General features: G+C 37.7%; 2 protein-coding genes across 8 annotated transcripts; both read left to right on the top strand.

The window, feature by feature from the left end:
* Nucleotides 1-2,307: 2,307 nt before the first annotated feature.
* LOC148065435 (extracellular serine/threonine protein kinase FAM20C-like) lies at nucleotides 2,308-7,263 on the top strand. Its single transcript, XM_087808391.1, has 10 exons — nucleotides 2,308-2,723; nucleotides 3,434-3,612; nucleotides 4,014-4,092; nucleotides 4,155-4,247; nucleotides 4,340-4,455; nucleotides 4,526-4,706; nucleotides 5,723-5,832; nucleotides 6,484-6,565; nucleotides 6,918-6,977; nucleotides 7,041-7,263. Exons 1-10 carry the CDS (start codon nucleotides 2,308-2,310, stop codon nucleotides 7,261-7,263), a joined length of 1,539 nt encoding a protein of 512 aa, XP_087664517.1.
* Nucleotides 7,264-8,574: 1,311 nt separating this feature from the next.
* Nucleotides 8,575-17,608, top strand: LOC148065434 (uncharacterized). Of its 7 annotated transcripts, none has more exons than XM_087808460.1 (17): nucleotides 9,453-9,855; nucleotides 12,530-12,601; nucleotides 12,915-12,998; nucleotides 13,063-13,170; nucleotides 13,272-13,391; nucleotides 13,686-13,819; nucleotides 13,895-14,020; nucleotides 14,114-14,222; nucleotides 14,284-14,417; nucleotides 14,493-14,649; nucleotides 14,711-14,850; nucleotides 15,842-15,910; nucleotides 16,109-16,242; nucleotides 16,343-16,466; nucleotides 16,543-16,608; nucleotides 16,692-16,799; nucleotides 17,093-17,608. In XM_087808460.1, exons 4-17 carry the CDS (start codon nucleotides 13,068-13,070, stop codon nucleotides 17,189-17,191), a joined length of 1,623 nt encoding a protein of 540 aa, XP_087664586.1. In that variant the 5' UTR covers nucleotides 9,453-9,855; nucleotides 12,530-12,601; nucleotides 12,915-12,998; nucleotides 13,063-13,067; the 3' UTR covers nucleotides 17,192-17,608. The 7 variants fall into 7 exon arrangements, with proteins under 7 accessions (XP_087664583.1, XP_087664586.1, XP_087664582.1 ...); XM_087808456.1 differs by having other exon boundaries at nucleotides 12,915-13,002; XM_087808455.1 differs by having other exon boundaries at nucleotides 12,530-12,700; nucleotides 12,915-13,002.
* Nucleotides 17,609-19,541: the final 1,933 nt, after the last annotated feature.

Genomic DNA, 19,541 nt, shown 5'->3' with positions numbered 1-19,541 from the left:
GGGATTGAAGTACTACATTTAATTGTAAATTAATGTCAGAGATATTTATGAATGATAATAGCTTCAATCATCAATAAATATATTAAACAAAATTGACTTTTTTTTTCTTTAATATGATCTTCTATTTTCCTTCCTACCCTAACATAAGACTAAGTATGTATGTCAGTAGTATAAGGAATTAAGATAAACATAAAATATGTTTTTCTCTTTTTAAACCTTTGTTTGATGTTGGCAGGAAGTGAGGCAAATACGCAAAGAAGCACACAAGAAGAAGGTCGTTTATAACCTTCTGGAATGGTTTGAAAATGAGAAACATCAGCACATTGAGCTGTTCTGGAAATGTGTCTTTCACGAGACCCTCATGGAGGAGTGTCCCACCCTGAAGAGGCTTCACAACAAGCTCATGAGCGGTACTGCTCCAGATTTGTGTTTGTAACTCCTATCTCTCCAAATATACTGCAGCACACACACACACTCAGACATAATAGAACACATATGCACACACACAAACACACACACACACAGAAGAACAAACATGCAATAGAACACACACACAAAAAGATGAGCACACAGGCAATAGCACACACAATATAACGTATAAACACAGACACTCAAACAGAAATTCAATAGAGCAAACAAACACAATAGATCACACACACATGCACACAGAGAAAGACTCATACAGACACGCAATAAACAAACACACACACAATAGAAAACATAGGAACGCATGCTAAATCTGAAAGTCAATTGTGTAAGAATCAATTTTATAGAAAAATAAGATAACAAAATAGTGTGTGTCAACACAAATAGGAAGGTTGTTTCTTTATCTGAAATACTTGAAATACATCCTTTTTTCCAGCTATTTTCAACACCAGTTCTTCTTCTGTCGCAGATGAATCCAACTCCTGCTCCTCCAGAAATGGGTTTACCCCACCATCATCACCATCTGGTAATCTGCTGCAGCCACCACCTTTAAGGTCAGCGCCAACCTAAACTCCAACACACTGTGCTCTACTCTAGTTACTTTTAATTCATTACGGGGTTTTATTTTTTCCAATTCTGGCCTAGAGAGATGTGGTAAGCGAGACTTTAAAGAAGAGGTATGAATATGGCTTTGTGAGTTTAGTCGGAAAAAATTATTTTCTGGCTTAACCAGAGGACATGTACAGCGACTGCCTTGTTGTGTGGACTCTGGGTTGGGTCACACAGACACAGGTCAGTACAACCGATCGACGGCTGCTGTGTTTGGACAGCAGATGACTAGAATAAACAGACGTGTGCCGCAGCAGAGCGACGGACTGCTGTCGTTTCATTAGCTGTGCAGGCTGGTGAGAAGAATGCTCTGCAGAAAGACATGTAAGTAATTCCTTCAGCCTGCTGGTCCACTGGAGACGAGGGAGCAGTGAGGCGATCAATAATGTATTGATTTTTACATCAATGAACTTTTTTGTGTTCTTGCGTATGTGATGTCAACGATTATCTGACAGCTGTGTGAAGTCATTAGAGAGTGTCTCTCTCGCACACCTATTGTGTGTGTGAGCAGATATCAATTCTACGGAGTCGTGAAAATGATGAAGGTTGTGTTAATGTACGCTATTGAATTTGAAGGAGTTGAATGTCTTCTTGACTTAATGATTTCATTTTTAATGTATTCATTGTAGGAGTCATCAATATATATTGTATTTTAATAATCATATGAAAGAATAGGAAAAGAACATTTTCTAAGTGTTATAATATCAAAACACAATAAAAGACAAATATAGGCTATTACAAAAAGTACTTGAATTTGTATGTATTTCTAGCATATAATTATTTTTAACAGAAGCCAATATTGTTTTATATAAATATGAATAATAACATCTATATAATGAATATTTACTAAACATAAATGTCGATTTATTTAACTGTTACTTTATTTTTCCTTTTTTATTGTTATTTAAATCATAACACATAAGATACTTAATAATTTTACTATACAGAACCACAACACGGAATGAGATGTTGGATTCGATTGATTTTATTAATCCCTCTGAAGATCTCCTTCGGGAAATTATATTCCTGTACAAAGCAGACAATAGAAGGTAAATCAAGTTTGATAAGGGATCAATAAAGTTGATTTATCTATCTTTCTACTCTCTGCAACTAGAATATAGATATAGTAGTATATAAAAAAAGGGAACATTTATTTAAACAAATGTTCATATAAATAGAGAATGAACGAGTATATATATGTTTTTAAAAAAAGTGCATCAAATTTAAAACTGCAGTATCTGATGCTCTGCTGTCATGTTTTGCTCCAGCGCGATGAGAAACACCCCCGGACCCTCAACTCGCACCATATATCTCAGCCTCGCCATTGTGACCCTCCTTCTACACCTGCTGTTGGCCCTTTTCTATCTCTCAGTCCTCCAGACGTCCTGTGTGGTCGCTCCAGCGTCGCCCTCCTCCAGGGACTGCTCTTCTTCAGACAGTCTTCAGCAGTTGTCACATCACCATGTGTCGGGACACCCACTGTTAGCCGTCAAAAAGAGAGACTGGGCTGAGGACGCCGTCGAGGAGCCGGTCGGTGTTGAGAAAGTCAGAGAAACAGTTGAAGGTCATTCTAAGCTAGAGGAACTTTTCAAGCACCCGCTTTACAACCTGCCACTGCCTGAGCTGCAGGAAGACGACCTGCTGCTGACGCTGTCAAAGGGCGACACAAGTGAGGAGGACAGCGAGCGGTGAGCAACATCAAACTATTGTTGATTCCGTATTCAGATTGTTATTCAAATTAAATATACGTTAAAGATTTCTTTCTAAAGCTGGGAGAGTCTGTAAAAGGACAATCGTAGTTGTACGTTGTTCAGACATTAAAATGGAGCAGGATGAGCTGCTTCCACGTGCCACACCGTGATGCACTCCCACATGGATGAGGAGTTATTGCCAAATCTTCAGCAGCATCTCTAGCACCAACACTTTAGGATCTCATATCGTACCTCTGGGCAATTGATGCAGCGTTCAGAGCTGCCGAGAGACAAATCTTACTTTTATGACTGCACGAGTATGAGTATCTTCCACGAGCCTTGTTGTACGTGTGTGCTTCACTGCTGATGAAACCTAGACTGTATTTAAAGGACCTGAACACTAGTGATGTCCATCAATATGAACAATTATCAAGTTAATAATTAACCGTTTAATTATCTTAAATATAACAATTTATTCCAGTGTGGTTTGGGGGTGTTATATCACCGACTTTTGACAGTGGTCAGCAGTATCTTCAGTAGAGTGCCACGTCACCAAAAGTACATATTCGAGGTTCTGCATCATCAGCTAAAATCAAACCCAACCTCATAGCTGGAAAACTGGCATGTTGTCATTCATATAGGGTTCATGTCATCCAAAGAATGTGAAAGGATTTCAGCTGACTTTAGTTTGTGTTTCACACCCCAAGGTACAGTGACAGCGTGGAGGAAGGGGTTTACATGCTGGACTGGACCTCAGATCTCAAAACTCACCCGCCCTGGCTGCGCTTCCACCTGAGCATCAACCGTTGGCAGCTGTACGACAGGAATGACCCCAACATTGCGGAGCTGTCTCACAATTTGGCCACAAAGAGAATCATAGGAGCTGGTGAGGAGAGATTGAAAATAATTTGAAACAATCACAATCTGCAATGGCTGCTTTTAGTTACATGATTGGAATTCAAATCAAAACCTCAAAGTCATTATTTAAAGGAACAATTACAATCAGCACCGTACATATTCATTCAAATGTTCAAGATTCAAGAGCAGCTTTATTTACCAGTACATATTGATATACATGCATGGAATTTTTTGTGGTTGTGGACGTGTCCAGAATTGGTGTCAAAATGTAAAAGAGGTAGATCAAATAAACAATATATACACAATATATACAAAATTATAATTAAAAAAATAGTGTGGAGAAAGAATAAAAAATAAACACAGTGCAATTTCATTTAATGGTGATATCCAAGAATATTTTCATTTAAAGTGATGCTCTCCTGTTTCCAGTCGAGATGAAGGGCGGCACACAGCTGAAACTTATTCTTTCGTTTCCCAACCACGGTGAAGCGCTTCTCAAACCCATCAAGTAAGAAAGCAGAATGACCAGGTTTGTGTTTCCACCATGTTAAAGTGGTTTTGAATGTGTAGGCAAACCAGAGACGCGGAGACAAACACCAACCTTTTCTACTTTTCTGACTTCGATCGGCACAACGCAGAGGTCTCTGCCTTCCACCTGGACAGGTACATTTATCTAGGGTGTGCTGAAACCAACTTAATAAGCTCATCTGATGACATGTTTCCTGTGTTAAGTCATGTCTTATTTCATCCGTCAGGGCGCTGGGCTTCAACAGGATCCCCCCTGTAGTAGGTCGAGTCATCAACGTCACCACAGATGTCAGAGAAATCACCAGAGACCGCAAACTTGCTAAAACATTCTTCATCTCTCCTGGTTTGTCTTCATTAGCTCCATTTATGACCTTCAACTGGTCCGACCAAAGCTGCTCTCTGCCTCCATCTAGCGGGAAACGTTTGCTTCCACGGCAATTGCGATTATTACTGCACCCCAGAGCACCCGACCTGCGGTCAGCCTCACGCGCTGGAGGTTTCTCTGGCCGTCATGTTGCCTGACACTTCGATTGCGCCGCGAAGATCCTGGAGGTCACCATGGAGACGATCATACAGCCGCTCAAAGTTAGCAAAGTAAGGGCTTTTCTTTTCTTTTTTTTTCCTCTGAAAATGTTGATCTTTGGCGTCCTCTACAGGCATAATACTACATGACAGTTTATGTATGTATAGACACGTAGACATACATTTCTGCTTAAAAAATATTTAATATAGTTTTGAGTGACTGCCACCCCCTCTGGTCTCGCAGAAAAATGGTTTTGGTAATTTGTGATATCAATGGGTGCCAGCATATTGACTTCCACAGTAAGAAAAAAGTGTAAATAAAGAAAAATAAGTGTGAATCTGACATATATTTCACTTAGTATGAGTTGAGGATGAACAAAAAGTGTAAAGATGATCAGAGAGATTTGCAGCTGAAATGAACTCTATATAGTTTTGAATTTGAGAGACTCTGAAGTAGAAACGTATTTAAAATGAGTTTGTTTTATCATCATAAATGATTGTTGTGGAATACTTGCACACACTTGGTTGTAATGATGATATGTAAAGTCATATATTCTTCTCATCAGCGTTAAGTAACATGAACAAAAAGGTTTAACTGAACTTCAAGGATAGTTTTTATAGAGTTCAAAAGCGGAGATTATAGCGGAAATTAAATATCTGGACAACAACATGAAACAGCTGATGAGATATAAAGGGAAGATATAGAAGCAAATGTTGGACTTACATAGTTTCTGACGACTAATATCATGACGTTAAAGCAATGGAGATCATCTCAAGTACACACAATCTTGAAGCGAAAGAAATTCTTAAATTCTTTCATGCATCTAAAGTCCCTAAAGTTTCGTCCAACGTTCATATCCTTGTGTAATCCAGTGAAAGATTAAATAACCAGCTCTTGCTATTGCTTCCTCTTTTGAGGATTTTAATGAGCTTCATTAAAACATCATAAGCTGTATTTACCACTTCACCCGCACTTTAAGCTTGAAAGACAAGCTTAAAGTGCAGTACATTATTTCTGTTTTTCCTGTGATTGTTTTGATTTCAGAAGAAATAAATAATGAAATATAAATGTGGTTCTCTGCTCTAAGGTGGGAGAACAACCCTGATTACTGTGACACCGTGAAAGAGACTCCTCCTTACAACAGTGGTACCAGACTATTAGATGTGATGGACATGGTGATACTGGACTTCCTCATGAGTAAGATACACACTTTTTAGGTGTTAAAGATCTAATATTCTTCATTAATAAAGACAAAAGTTGTATTTATGGTCAAGTAACCAATGAACAGAGAGACACTTGGGAACCACTGCTCAAAGGCAGGGATGAATAAATATTGTTGGAGGTTTACAACTTTTTTTCTTCTAACATACCACGTTTTCTTGGATGTTATAACATTGTTATAACATTGACTGTTCGCAAATTTTACTATGGCTGATATAAATTTTATTGCAAGTGCTAAACTAGGTGTCTAATCATATGTACAGTGGCTTGCAAAAGTATTTTTCTTTCACTTTCACATTAAATTCTAATAAAATATATTTATGTTTGTGGCGTGTAATGTGACAAAATGTGGAAAACTTCAAGGGGTATGAATACTTTTGCAAGCCACTGTATATATACATATATATATATAAATATATATGTATATATATATATATATACATATATATATAAATATATATGTGTATATATATATATACATATATATATATATATATATATATATATATATATATATATAAAATAAATTCAGAGTAATTATCCAATTACACTTAACGTGGAAATATAAGTGAAAATAAGAGTCAGAAAAATCTCTTGCCATCTTTTCGTTTTAATTCCCTTTCCAAGGCAACATGGATCGACATCACTATGAAACATTTGAGACATTTGGAAACAACACTTTTCTGCTGCATCTCGATAACGGGCGAGGGTAAGTGCAATGAACTTATGTTGACTTAATTTGAAGAAGGAAAAAAATAACGGAGAACTTTCGTCTTCTTTCACTTTGTGGAAAAACAATGTTTGTGTGTATAAGTAATAAATGACTGCGCTGTGCTCTAAGACACCTCGTGAATACAGAAGAATCATGTTTAATTTACGAATGAGACAATTCCGAATTTAAGGGGGTTTTCTACAAGTCTAGATGCTAAATGTACATATTTTTTCATTCTTCATTGTTTGGAATGTTTTCCATCAATAAAATATCTATTTCCAGTACTTCTAGTTCTATCTACAGTCCTATAAATAATTTTGTAAAAAGAATGTTGTCAATATTTCCATAGATTCGGGCGCCACTCTCAAGATGAGCCTTCCATCCTGGTTCCGTTACAGCAGTGTTGCAGGTGAGCACAAATGAAGCTCTCTGAAAGGTTGCACATGGTCACCCGTGAATGTTTACTTCGCAGGATCCGTCAATCCACCCTGCTCCGCTTGAAACTTTTGTCGCTTCCAGATTTTCGTTTGAGCGATGTCATGAGGGAGTCGTTGTCTCAGGATCCTCTGGCAGACATCGCTCCACTTCTCACTGAGCCACACCTTTCTGCACTCGACCGTCGACTAGCAACCGTTTTGCAGGCAGTGAATACCTGCCAGGAACATCATAAAAACGTCATTTTTGATGATTTATAAGGTTATGACAACAGCAAAATGAATGAAAACTAATCATAGGTTCCAATTTAATAAACATATTTAAAACCTTTTATACAATAACATATATGGTTATGTATATATATTTTATAGATATTCTTTTTTTAAATATCAGAAATGTTTTGTTTTACAAGCAAGTTGCCAGTGAATGATTCCTCAGAAAGTAATCAGACCCCTTCGATTTTTCACTCTTTGTTTCATTGCAGCCATTCGCTAAAATAATTTATTTTTTTCCTCATTAATGTTTACTCAGCACCACACCTTGACAAAAAAAAATGTTTAAAAAAGGAAAACTGAAATATCACTGGTCATAAGTTTTCAGACCCTTTGCTCAGTAGTGAGTAGAAGCCGCTTTTTGAGCTCGTACAGTCATAAGTCTTCTTGGGAATGATGCAACAAGTTTTTCACTCCTGTATTTGTGGATCCTCTGCCATTCTTTCAGAACCTCTCCAGTTCTGTTAGGTTGATGGACAGACATTTGCAGGTCTCTCCAGAGATGCTCGATTGGGTTTAGGTCAGGGCTCTGGCTGGTCCATTCAAGAATGGTCAGAGTTGTTCCGAAGCCACTCATTTGTTATTTTAACTGTGTGCTTAAAATCATTGCCTTGATGGAAGGTGAACCTTCGGCCCAGTCTGAGGTGCTGAGCAGGCAGTGTCTCACTTCTCAATGTGCAATCCATCACAAACTGCATTGATACATGCAATTCACGCGCGATTGTCCTATCTCTGAAAGTCGGCAATATAATTTTATATAATAATTTCCCACAGTCTCATGTTCTTAACCATTAAAGTGTAATGTTTGTAAGGGTCTTATTTAGTTTCGCTGATCATAAATACAACCGCAGTGAAAAGGCAAAGCTTGAGGCACACACCGCTGAGTCTCTACAAACCACTTCACAGTCACACTCCATTGAGGCGGAGAGACTTTTAAAATGAAAGTAAATAAGTTGGACTATGACAACAAAGAAACAGAAGTTTGTGTGGCGAAGGACAGGTGCATGGACTTTATCCACAGATAAAGGTAAGACTAGAGACGGTTTTTAATTTCAATGATATAAAATAGAGCAAAGACTAAGAAAAATACAATAGAATATTTAAAAACGACATTTTGGCCTTAAATAAAATATTTGTTGTTTTTCTCACGCTTATATTGACCCATTTAATACTCAATATTTATCTTTTCATGATAATAGACGTTGGTCCTTTCTGTGTAAATTGGCTCGTGTGCTATGGCGACATATCTTGCCAGGGGGCAGTATTTACAGTATATACACGGAAGTAAGAATAATCCAGTCACTCATCTCTTTCAACGCCCTTCGCTAAAGCAACACATTGTAAGTACGTTTCATCTCGTCTCAGTTGTTTTCAGTGTTCGTGAACTTCCAAACAAGTGTAAACCTAAGTTGTTAGCGTCAGGTCATTTATAAACTGTTATGTGTGCGTGTACAAGGACGTGGGATTTATTATTGATTTCGGAAACAAAATGGAATATCACACTCATTTACAATAACAGCCCTAGTTTAAATTAATTTTGCTAATCATTTTTAAAATGTTCTTATTAGTCCTATTTTTTTCTTCTATTGATTGTTCAAAACAAATTTTGGCTTTTCAGCCAATTGAAAGGTCTCAGATAATGAAATATGGCAGGTTAAAAATATTGAATATAGAATTAAAAAATAAATTGATAATTACAACATAATATTTCAGCCAGAGTTATAGGTTTAGAGAAGGCCCACAGGGTGGAGACAGGCTCAGTGACAACAGGGGTTCCACACGAAAGAGGAGGGATTTTCTCTTTGATCAATTTAGTTTTGTCAGTGAAACCATGCATGTACTATATTCTCTACTCTGTCCACTATACCCTTTGGTCCAACTTCCACTTGTTGACTTCTTCATGGGTTACATAGGTCTGTAGCCACCTTTCACCTTCCATTCTACCACTTTCTTTACAGGAAGTGATTCCAAACCAACATTTGTTTTATTTAAACAGACCATTTCAGCTCCTCTCTCATCAATTAAATCCAACTTAGGGCGTCACTGTTCATGTTAATAATCTATCAACCTGAAATGTGTCATTAGGTGTGGTTTAATTACATCAAACAAAAGAACTGGAAGGACCTCTTATCAGGACGAGTGTTATTAAAATGAAAGTAAATAAGGTGGACTATGACAACAAAGTAACAGAAGTTTGTGTGGCGAAGGACAGGTGCATGGACTTTATCCACAGATAAAGGTAAGACTAGAGACGATTTTTAATTTCAATGATATAAAATAGAGCTAAGACTAAGAAAAATACAATAGAATATTTAAAAACTACATTTTGGCCTTAAATAAAATATTGGTTGTTTTTCTCACGCTTATATTGACCCATTTAATACTCAATATTTATCTTCTCATGATAATAGACGTTGGTCCTTTCTGCATAAATTGGCTCGGGTGCTCTGGCGACATGTCTTGCCAGGGGGCAGTATTTACAGTATATACACGGAAGTAAGATCAACATATGAGCGCTACTCAAACACGAGTGATCCAGTCACTCATCTCTTTCAACGCGCTTCGCTAAAGCAACACATTGTAAGTACTTTTCATCTCGTCTCAGTTGTTTTCAGTGTTCGTGAACTTCCAAACAAGTGTAAACCTAAGTTGTTAAACTGTTATGTGTGCGTGTACAAGGACGTGGGATTTATTATTGATTTCGGAAACAAAATGGAATATCACACTAATTTACAATAACAGCCCTAGTTTAAATTAATTTTGCTAATCATTTTTAAAATGTTCTTATTAGTCCTTTTTTTTCTTCTATTTATTATTCAAAACAAATTCTGATTTTGCTTTTCAGCCAATTGAAAGGTCTCAGATAATGAAATATGGCAGGTTAAAGATTTTGAATATAGAATTTAAAAATAAATTGATAATTACAACATAATATTTCAGCCAGAGTTATAGGTTTAGAGAAGGCCCACAGGGTGGAGACAGGCTCAGTGACAACAGGGGTTCCACACAAAAGAGGAGGGATTTTCTCTTTGATCAATTTAGTTTTTTCAGTGAAACCATGCATGTACTATATTCTCTACTCAGTCCACTATACCCTTTGGTCCAACTTCCACTTGTTGACTTCTTGATGAGTTACATAGGTCTGTAGCCACCTTTCACCTTCCATTCTACCACTTTCTTTACAGGAAGTGATTCCAAACCAACACTTGTTTTATTTAAACAGACCATTTCAGCTCCTCTCATCAATTAAATCAAACTTAGGGCGTCACTGTTCATGTTAATAATCTATCAACCTGAAATGAGTCATTAGGTGTGGTTTAATTACATCAAACAAAAGAACTGGAAGGACAAGTGTTATTAAGCCTTGTTTCGTCACAACAAACACATTTGTATTCGGGCCACATGGGTCATATTGACCCAGAGATAACACAAGGGTTAAGTAAAACGTTACAGTAACTAAGTTCCTTTTTTGCAATTACGAGTGCTGTAACTAATTACTTGCCAAAAAAGTCTTCAGGTCATGTTGATTCAAAAAACTCTGGCAGATCCAGTCATCGTCCTTAATAATGCTTCAACTTCACAAACTACGTTGGTTGTTGGTAGAGACAAAAACAGGAAGTGCCAGTTTAATGCAAAGTAAGTAGTACTGAGCCCAACCCAGTGTTGCGATTCAGGAAGAACTCATTTGTTACTCATCATCATAAAAATGTATCTGCCAATGATCATCAGGAACATGTTGAACTACAGATTAAATTTATTGTTTTTAAAATAAGAGATTCTTTTAATGTCACCTGCACAAAAAGGACAATAATTTTGAAAACAAACAAGAACCAGGAGAGTCCTGTCATAAGCTCCTGTGTTAATCCTGTTTCCTAAATTTGAGCCAGGGGTTGTATTGCATTCATCATTTAATCATTCCAGATTAACTATAAAGCACATGAAATAAGGACACTAGTGTTACCAACCACGATCCTCATTAGACATACATGCGTGTCTTGCGTGTGCATGTTCTGTGTTGTGTTGGCGAGGAGGCGAGCAGTAAAGCCGCATATGCATATTCGCCCGGAAAAATCCTATTAGCAATAAAAACCATTCAAGCCAGAAAAGTTGTTTTTCCTCTAAAGACTCTCCGTGACAATCTTCAACTTAACTATAAGGACATCAAGTTACCACCGCCGAACGAGCCAGTTAAGTTGACAACTTAGTTTTGGAAACCAGCGGGTTTTAATTAATATTTTTTACAAAAGTCTATACTTAATTGTTTTTATATTTTGTGATATGTTACTCTATATCCTCTAGCTCTATGGCAAGTCATTGATTGTGGATGAATATTGATTTATAGCATCATAAACCGGTCATCTTTGGCATTAACATAAGAGTCATACCTGAAATATTTTGTTTTATTTGTCAATTTATTTTAAATTCTATATTCAAAATCTTTAAGCTCCCATATTTCGTTATCTGATACCTTTCAGTAGGCTCAAAATCAAAATCCGTTTTAAACAATCAATAGAAGAAGAAAAAATGAACTAATTTAGTGATTTAGTGAAAACCCTACCTTGACTAAAACTCTTAGTGGTAGACCCTCCCACTGAATATCTTAGATATATGCTCCATTTAGGATTAATAACACTCGTCCTCATAAGAGGTCCTTCCAGTTCTTTTGTTCGATGTAATTAAACCGTTATGTTTCAAATGTTTCTCTACTGCTCATTTGATCCAACTGAGCCCCAGAGGCTGAACAGCTTAGTCAATTGTTTGCTAGAAATCCAACAATGGCTGAGTGAAAACGTTATAATGTGGAAAAAACTGTAACTCTGGTTATTGCGCCTGATGATAAGGTTCCAGGGTTGAGTCAGTACTTGGGTGACTTAGGACAGTCTGTCAAACTGAGCCTGAGAAACCTGGGTGTTGTATTTGACAAAGACATGTCTATTGTTCAACTCTGCAGAAAACTGACTAGAAACTGTTTCCTTCAACTGAGAAAAATCTCTAAATTTAGGAAAATGATGTCACAACACAATCTGGAGCTTGTAATCCATGCGTTTGTTTCTGCTCGTTTAGAATATTGTAACAGTTTATTTTCGTGTCAAAACAAGAAGGAGCTGTCACGTCTGCAGTTGATACAAAACTCTGCAGCGAAAATTCTGACCCGCTCTAGTAGAAGAACTCACTTTTCCCCGATCCTTAAAACTCTTCACAGGATGCCAGTTTCTTTCAGAATCCATTTTAAAATTATGGTTCTTACTTTCAGATCTATTTATGGTCAGGCTCGTCCTTACATCATTGATCTGATCCAGCCTTACACCCCAGCTCGGGCTCTGAGGTCTGTGGATCAGAATCTACTGATGGTTCCTCGCACACGGTTCAGGGCCAGAGGAGAGAAATCCTTCCAGGCATTTCCCTGATTTTCTGGGACTCCTGTGTTTGTACTATGTGTCTTGGCCCTTTAAAGCATGTATTTTAGCTGTATATTGTTTTTGTTTGTTAAAGTGCGTTGTGAGCCTGGTCTAAAAAGGCACTTTACAAATAATGTTTACTTACTTACTTACTTACATGAGCTAAAAGTTAAACGATGTAACAGAAATGAAAATGTACCTTCACTCTGCAATAACACTGTGCTTTGTCTCAATTTCCAGTAAAGACACTTAACTGCCTTTGAGAGCAAAAGCAGTTTTACTTCATCCTGCACATGCATTCTTAAAAAAGGGGTGTTAGATACTGTATGTAAGTGGAAGATGTACACATGAGAGTAGGCAAGATGATATTAATTGTTTAATCTTACAGTGACTATGCACAGAAATCCCTCGATTCCTTCATTAAATGAGAATACATCAACACCGCGGAATCATGCCGGCCACGATGAGCCATCTGGATCATCTTCAAGAGCAGACTGTGAGTAAACTAACATGAGTAAATACTCATTGATTAATATGGGCTCTTGTTCCAAAAATGTGGATTATTACAACCATCACAATATATGCTTTTTTCCAAAGCTGCCATAATGGAAACGGGAGACAACCTGGATACTGGGATGTCGGCCATCTACAAGTATCAGTTCCCTGTGACCTGTGGTGACCATGAGGGGATCCTAGTCAGAGAAAGACTTAAAAATGGTCATTAAAAAAAAACAACAAGGACTACACAACTTAAATAATATAAGGAGTCCTTCAACTTTGCGATTACACCAATATCGATGTCATCTGTTTGTATTCACAGATTAACTCAAACAAAACTAGACAACGCGTTGACATGTCCACCCATCTCCTCACTTCAAATACTATATGAATTACACAGCTATATAACAACAACTAAAATAAAACATATTTACCTTTTAAAGTACTAGTTCACAAACCAACAGTTTTGAAGTTGCACCTAATGTGAAACTCCTTTATTTTACCCTTTTTTAGGAAAGCCCTGCATTCGATACAAAGATAAATGGCTCACTCCCGCAAAATTTGAAGAGGTTGGTGGAAAAAAGAATTGCAGGAGGTGGAAGACAAGTATAAGATTTCAGAATGTACCACTGGAGAAACTAATAAAGGTAAGCATAGCATTCACATTCTGCTGTTTTTCTGTTATTCATGATACGTTTTCTGTTTCTGTGGCATGATAACAGGATGGACGTTTGCAGTGTGGGGCCTTCAAAAGAAAACAGAAGGTAAAACATTTGCAGTGTGGGGCCTTCAAAAGAAAACAGAAGGTAAAACATTTGCAGTGTGGGGCCTTCAAAAGAAAACGGAAGGTAAAACATAACTATTCAGTAGATTTAAAACAAATAAATAGACATGTTTCATGTTTGATTCTTCCCTGTAATTTTAAACATACTTGTTTATAGATGAACAATGGGATGCAGATGAAACTAACACTAGCTGACACACGAACACATATTGAGGTGAAGTGTAGCACTTTATCTGGAAAATTACACAAGGGACGATTTGCATCAGGTAACATTTTATAATGTATTAGAAAAAAATGAATAAGCACTGACTATGTTGTCTCATCCAGGAAGTTGTGGACTGTCCATTCATACAGAGGAACACTCGATGACTGAATTTGTTAAGGTTGGTGGAAAAAAGAGTTGCAACAGGGAGAAGACAAGTACAAGATTTCAGAATGAACCACTGGAGAAACGAATAAAGGTTAGCATAGCATTCACATGTTGCTGTTTTTCTGTCATTCATGATGCGTTTTCTGTTTCTGTGGCATGATGACAGGATGGACGTTTGCAGCTTGGGGCATTCAAAAGAAAACAGAAGGTAAAACATTTGCAGTATGGGGCCTACAAAAGGAAACAGAACAAAACAAAAACACATTTTAAAGTGAAGTGTGGAGCTTTATCTGGAAAATTACACAAGGAACGATTTGCATCAGGTAACATTTTATAATGTATTAGAAACATTTTAATAAGCACTGACTATGATGTCTCATCCAGGAGGTTGTGGACTGTCCATTCGTACAGAGGAATGCTGGATGACTCCTGATGAATTTGTAAAGGCAGCATCACATGTTGAAAATCCTGAATGGAGCAAAGATATTCAGTGGGAGGGTCGACCACTGAGTGTTTTAGTCGAGGTAGGGTTTTCACTAAATCATTTCAAAATAGATTCTGTCAAACCAAACCAGAAAAGCACTAAAAGTACAGACACTGTGCTGCAACAACACACATTATCTTAAGCCAGAGGCTTCTTTTCACCCATTATTATTTCCCTTAGACATTGCCATTGACTGAACAGTTTGAAGGTAAAGCAGTGTCAGATATTTTGCAAGCATTTGAAATATCATTGATAACAATGAACTCTTACATGTGGCAACACTGTTCACTCAATATGCTCTGTAAGTGAGAAAAGGTTATTGTGAAGCTCTCGCTGCAGCACTCTCTCTCCACAGAGGCTGAAAAACTTTTTTTTAAACATTTATGGATCCAGATAGTAATATGGAACAACATAGGAATATAATATTGACCCATTTCCAGAAATCGTTTTTTGAGATGAATGCAGAGGTTAAAAAACATTCTTGGAAGTGTAAATAAAGGGCAACTAATGTGAAAACCCCACTTTCCTGACTCACTCACATGTTTCAAATGTTGAAGTCTTCCTCTCCAAGCTGCAGTCAGTCCCTCATCATGACAACTCTTCGTTTGAAGTTATTAATTATAAGTCCATTATGAGTTAATAATGTCTTCACTTCTCCTCCAGTCAGCTGTAATCACGTCCTGCTTTGTTTATACAACAAGGAGGTGGAGACGGATAGGATTCATGAGGCACAATGACAAACCTTGATACTTGACCAATCACAGTAAAGCGGTTATGGTGACAAATTATAATCTCCAGATCCGGTTTCAGTGGGCAGAGCATAAGCACATTTTCTAATGTAAATATTTCAATGAAAAGAGAGTTTTGTTCAAACAGACACTGCTTTGTACAACAGAGATCCAAGCTCAATTTAAGACACACTTAAATCAAGATGTTAATTCCCCTTGAATAATACCATAAAACATTCTTATGTGATAATCCTGCGAGCATTAAAATATATCTTCAAATGTAAATATATATTTTTGTTTCAGAGAGCAACTTTAAGAGTGCACCCAACTGACTGTCTTTGTTTTCGTTGCAAACCATCTCATCAAGACTTGGTAAGTTTTGAACTCATTCTCAAGAAAAATATAGGAAAGTGAGAGTATTTTTTTTTAATATGGACAAAACTCCAGTCAAGCCAAATTATTAACAAGAAATTATATTATGATGATGAAACTGAGAGGTTGTTCAGGGTTGTGAAAGGTAAATGTCGATGACTTATAATGGGACATATGACTTTATTTGTGTGTTGGTAGGAGAATCAGAAAAACGACGACAAGTGTTGTGTGTGCAAATCTGACACCAGCCAACACTTGGTCGCCTGCGATCAGTGCCCACTCGCATTCCACCAGGAGTGTCACCTACCTCAGGTGAACGACAGCACACTGCGGTGAGTTAGGCTTTCTTGCTTGGACCTCAATATTTCCTTTTATCGGTGGGATGGCAAGAGCTGATTTAAGTGCTGTGGGCTGAACTCTTCTTTTGTTTAGGGATGACAATAAATGGCTTTGCACATTTTGCATTTTTAAACAAGCTCAAGATTGGCACTATTCAAATGAAACAAGGAAGAGCAGAAAGGAGATAGCCGGGAAGAGAGTGAGCGATTACATGATGGTAAGATGACCTTGAACCAGATTGTTGATCAGAACATGGCTACTGCGTGTTCATTTATCTCTTTGTCTTCTGGCAGCAATGTCAGTATCTGTTCCTATATCTCTACAGTTCTGATGAGGATCAAGTTTTACCAGAAGACAAGGTTAGGTCATTAATAACCTCTTTTTATATTGGAAGTTTATTTTAAATTGATTAAACATGACCACTCTTCACTATCTATTCTAGACTATGAACCAACTCGGCATGAAACTCCAGAATAACCAAATCAATACTCTGAAGGACTTTGCGGCTGAAGTCAAGTCCTTATTCAAAGTCTGTCTTACAGTTAATCAAGTAAGTTCTTGAATTTGTTAAAACACAGAGTAATATTTATTCTTCTGCTCAATGTCGCAAAAAAATTGTGTTATCGAGTACTTATGAAATAATATTTCATCGTCCATAGAATAAAGTTAATACAAACTGAATAGTAGCTGCTAAAGGTAATGTACTTGATTTGCCACTTGTTTTGACATCATTGTTTCATATGTCATTTCGACATCAGTATACCCATGGCTACGAAACGTATTTTTTTAAGGCATTACTTTTTGATTACTGTGACAGATTGTTGTTGTCGTTCTCTCCTGCAGGGTAACAAGAAGCACCTTGAAACCTGTGTCAAACTCCAGGGGAAGTTCAAAAAGAAGTTTGACGAGGTCTTTAACATTCTTCAAAAAAATGATGCCTAATTTACGTCCTTTTTATTCTCAATCTGACTCTGAAGCTAGTCAGAGCGAGGCCTACCTGTAAATATGGATTATTCATATGGTCTTGCCATGATAAACCCTGTGTGAATAACAGCGGTGAACTTTGTTTCAAAAGATACATTGAATCCAAGTCACTGATTTCTTTTTTGACAGTTGAACTTTAAAGCTTTGATAAAGTGTAGAAATAGAGCAGCTAGACTAAACTATTAAAGAGTTCTCCTATTTTGCCTTTGGCAAACTGCTGCTACTACTACTTTCTTTATTTTTGCTACATGGATGCTTGGTGTGTATTACATAGAATGTTTTCACAATATAAAAGGAAAAGTAAATACATTTTGTATTATGTGTATGTCCTGAAATTATGTTTATATCCTGAAATATATTATACTCTTGCTGGTACATGGGGTTGTGTTCTCTCACCCAGTGGGTTATGGGTAGTCACCCACCAAATGTTTTAAATGTTTTTAAAGTGTGACCTCTGCCCGGGAACATTTGAATTATTAGATTACAGAAGACAACAGGCAAGCTCTCCCAGCGGGACACCAGGAATCGGAAAACTTCAAAGAACAATTCGGCCGGAAGAGCCAAACCCCCTGGTCGGGTAAATGGATGTAAATAGTGTTGTGACGGTTCTGGACGGTCAATTTGTTGAGTTGCAGGAAACAGAATGCCCTTTTGGCAGAGTATAGAGGCATCTATATAATCCCTTTAGAGGTTGCTTGAATTCCGGGAGTGCGGGTGCAATTATTTATTTAAAAACAGCTTTTCTTGGTTGGGGTCTTAAGTTTTATGGGAAAATTAAAATTAAAATTTGGTTAAAAAAAAGCTTCGTGTCGCAAGGTTGTCGAAAAAAGTTATATTTAAAGTGAAAGAAAAAGTTGAAATATACTTGTTGTTTACGTTGCATAGTGAGTACTTATATTATGATTTTTTTTTAATCACAATTTTAAATATTTGTCTGTAGCAGAAGGCAGTTTGTAGAAGGGCTGGAGATGGGGCTGCATTTCTGCAAATGGAGTTGGAGATGGTCAGGATTAATGGTTTCCTCAATGCTGAGAAATACAGGCATCATGAAATACCACCAGGGAGGCGTAGTGTTGGACCAAAATGTCTTCTGCAGCAGGACAACGACCCCAAGCATACAGCCATTGTCATTAAGAAACAAGAAGAAGAAGTCCTGTAAGTGATGGTATGGCCCCCACAGAGCCCTGATCTCAACATCATCGAGTCTGTCTGGGATAATATGTAGAGACCAAAGGATTTGAGAAAGCCTACATCTACAGAAGATCTGTGGTTAGTTCTCCAAGATGTTTGGAACAAACTACCAGCCGAGTTCTTGCAAAAACTGTTTGCACCCCTGAATAATAGGCAGTCAGTAAGTCCAAATGGGGGTTTGGTTGAGAGATTCAAATATGTGATTAATCAAAGGAAATGCCTACTTGTTTCTCACCATGATTTCATAATCAATAAATGGAAGTATGGATTAGTCCTTCTTGAACACAGAGAAGAAAGCAGCCAAAAGAACGGGGGTCATTCTCTGAAGCGACAATGAATTAGGTTAGGTCTATTAGTTTTGCATCTGGGAAGGAGCATTCGTGCTCCATCTGCTTCTCTGCTCACTGATGACAGTGCTGAGAGGATGACTGTCATCGTCCATGATGGACAGTAGTTTGTTCAATGATCTCCTCTCAGCAACTGTCACCAGTGAGTCCAGCTTCATGCCAACCACAGAGCCAGCCCTCCTGATCAACCTGTCCAGCCTGTTGCCACTCCTCCTGGACACATTCCCACCCCAACACACCACAGCATAGAACAGGACACTGGCCACCACAGACTGGTAGAACATGCAGAGGAGCTTCCTGCAGATGTGAAATGATTGGAGCCTCTTCAGAAAGTACAGCCTACTTAGATATAACTTTGTTATATACATGGTCTGTGTTGCAGGGCCAGTCCAGTTTACTGTCCAGCCACACACCGAGGTACTTACATAGTTGTGAACTATCTCCACCTCGTCGCCTCGGACACTGGACACTTTGTCCTGGACCTCCCGAAGTCCAAGACCAGCTCCTTGGTCTTTGAGGTTTTCAGCTGCAAGCTGCAATTATCAGAGCCTGCTACAGTTCATTGAAACCTGGGAGCTGTAAAATTAAAACAATTAAAAAATCAGTGTCAAGTTTTAATAGCCACATAACAAAAAGTACAATGCGAAAACTATCCAGGTGATGGCGACAAAGTCCAAGAGTTCCTAATTAAACCCAGAATGACAGGACAGTGACGAGCTAGCACCACCAACTGTAAGAAAAGAAAAACTCACCAAAAGGAACGTTTAGCA

The sequence above is a fragment of the Callionymus lyra genome, chromosome 15 (assembly GCF_982586985.1).
Source record: "Callionymus lyra chromosome 15, fCalLyr1.hap1.1, whole genome shotgun sequence".
NCBI lineage: Eukaryota > Metazoa > Chordata > Actinopteri > Syngnathiformes > Callionymidae > Callionymus > Callionymus lyra.
The sequence above is the reverse complement of the archived record's forward strand: the minus strand, read 5'-3'. Positions and strand labels throughout refer to the sequence as shown.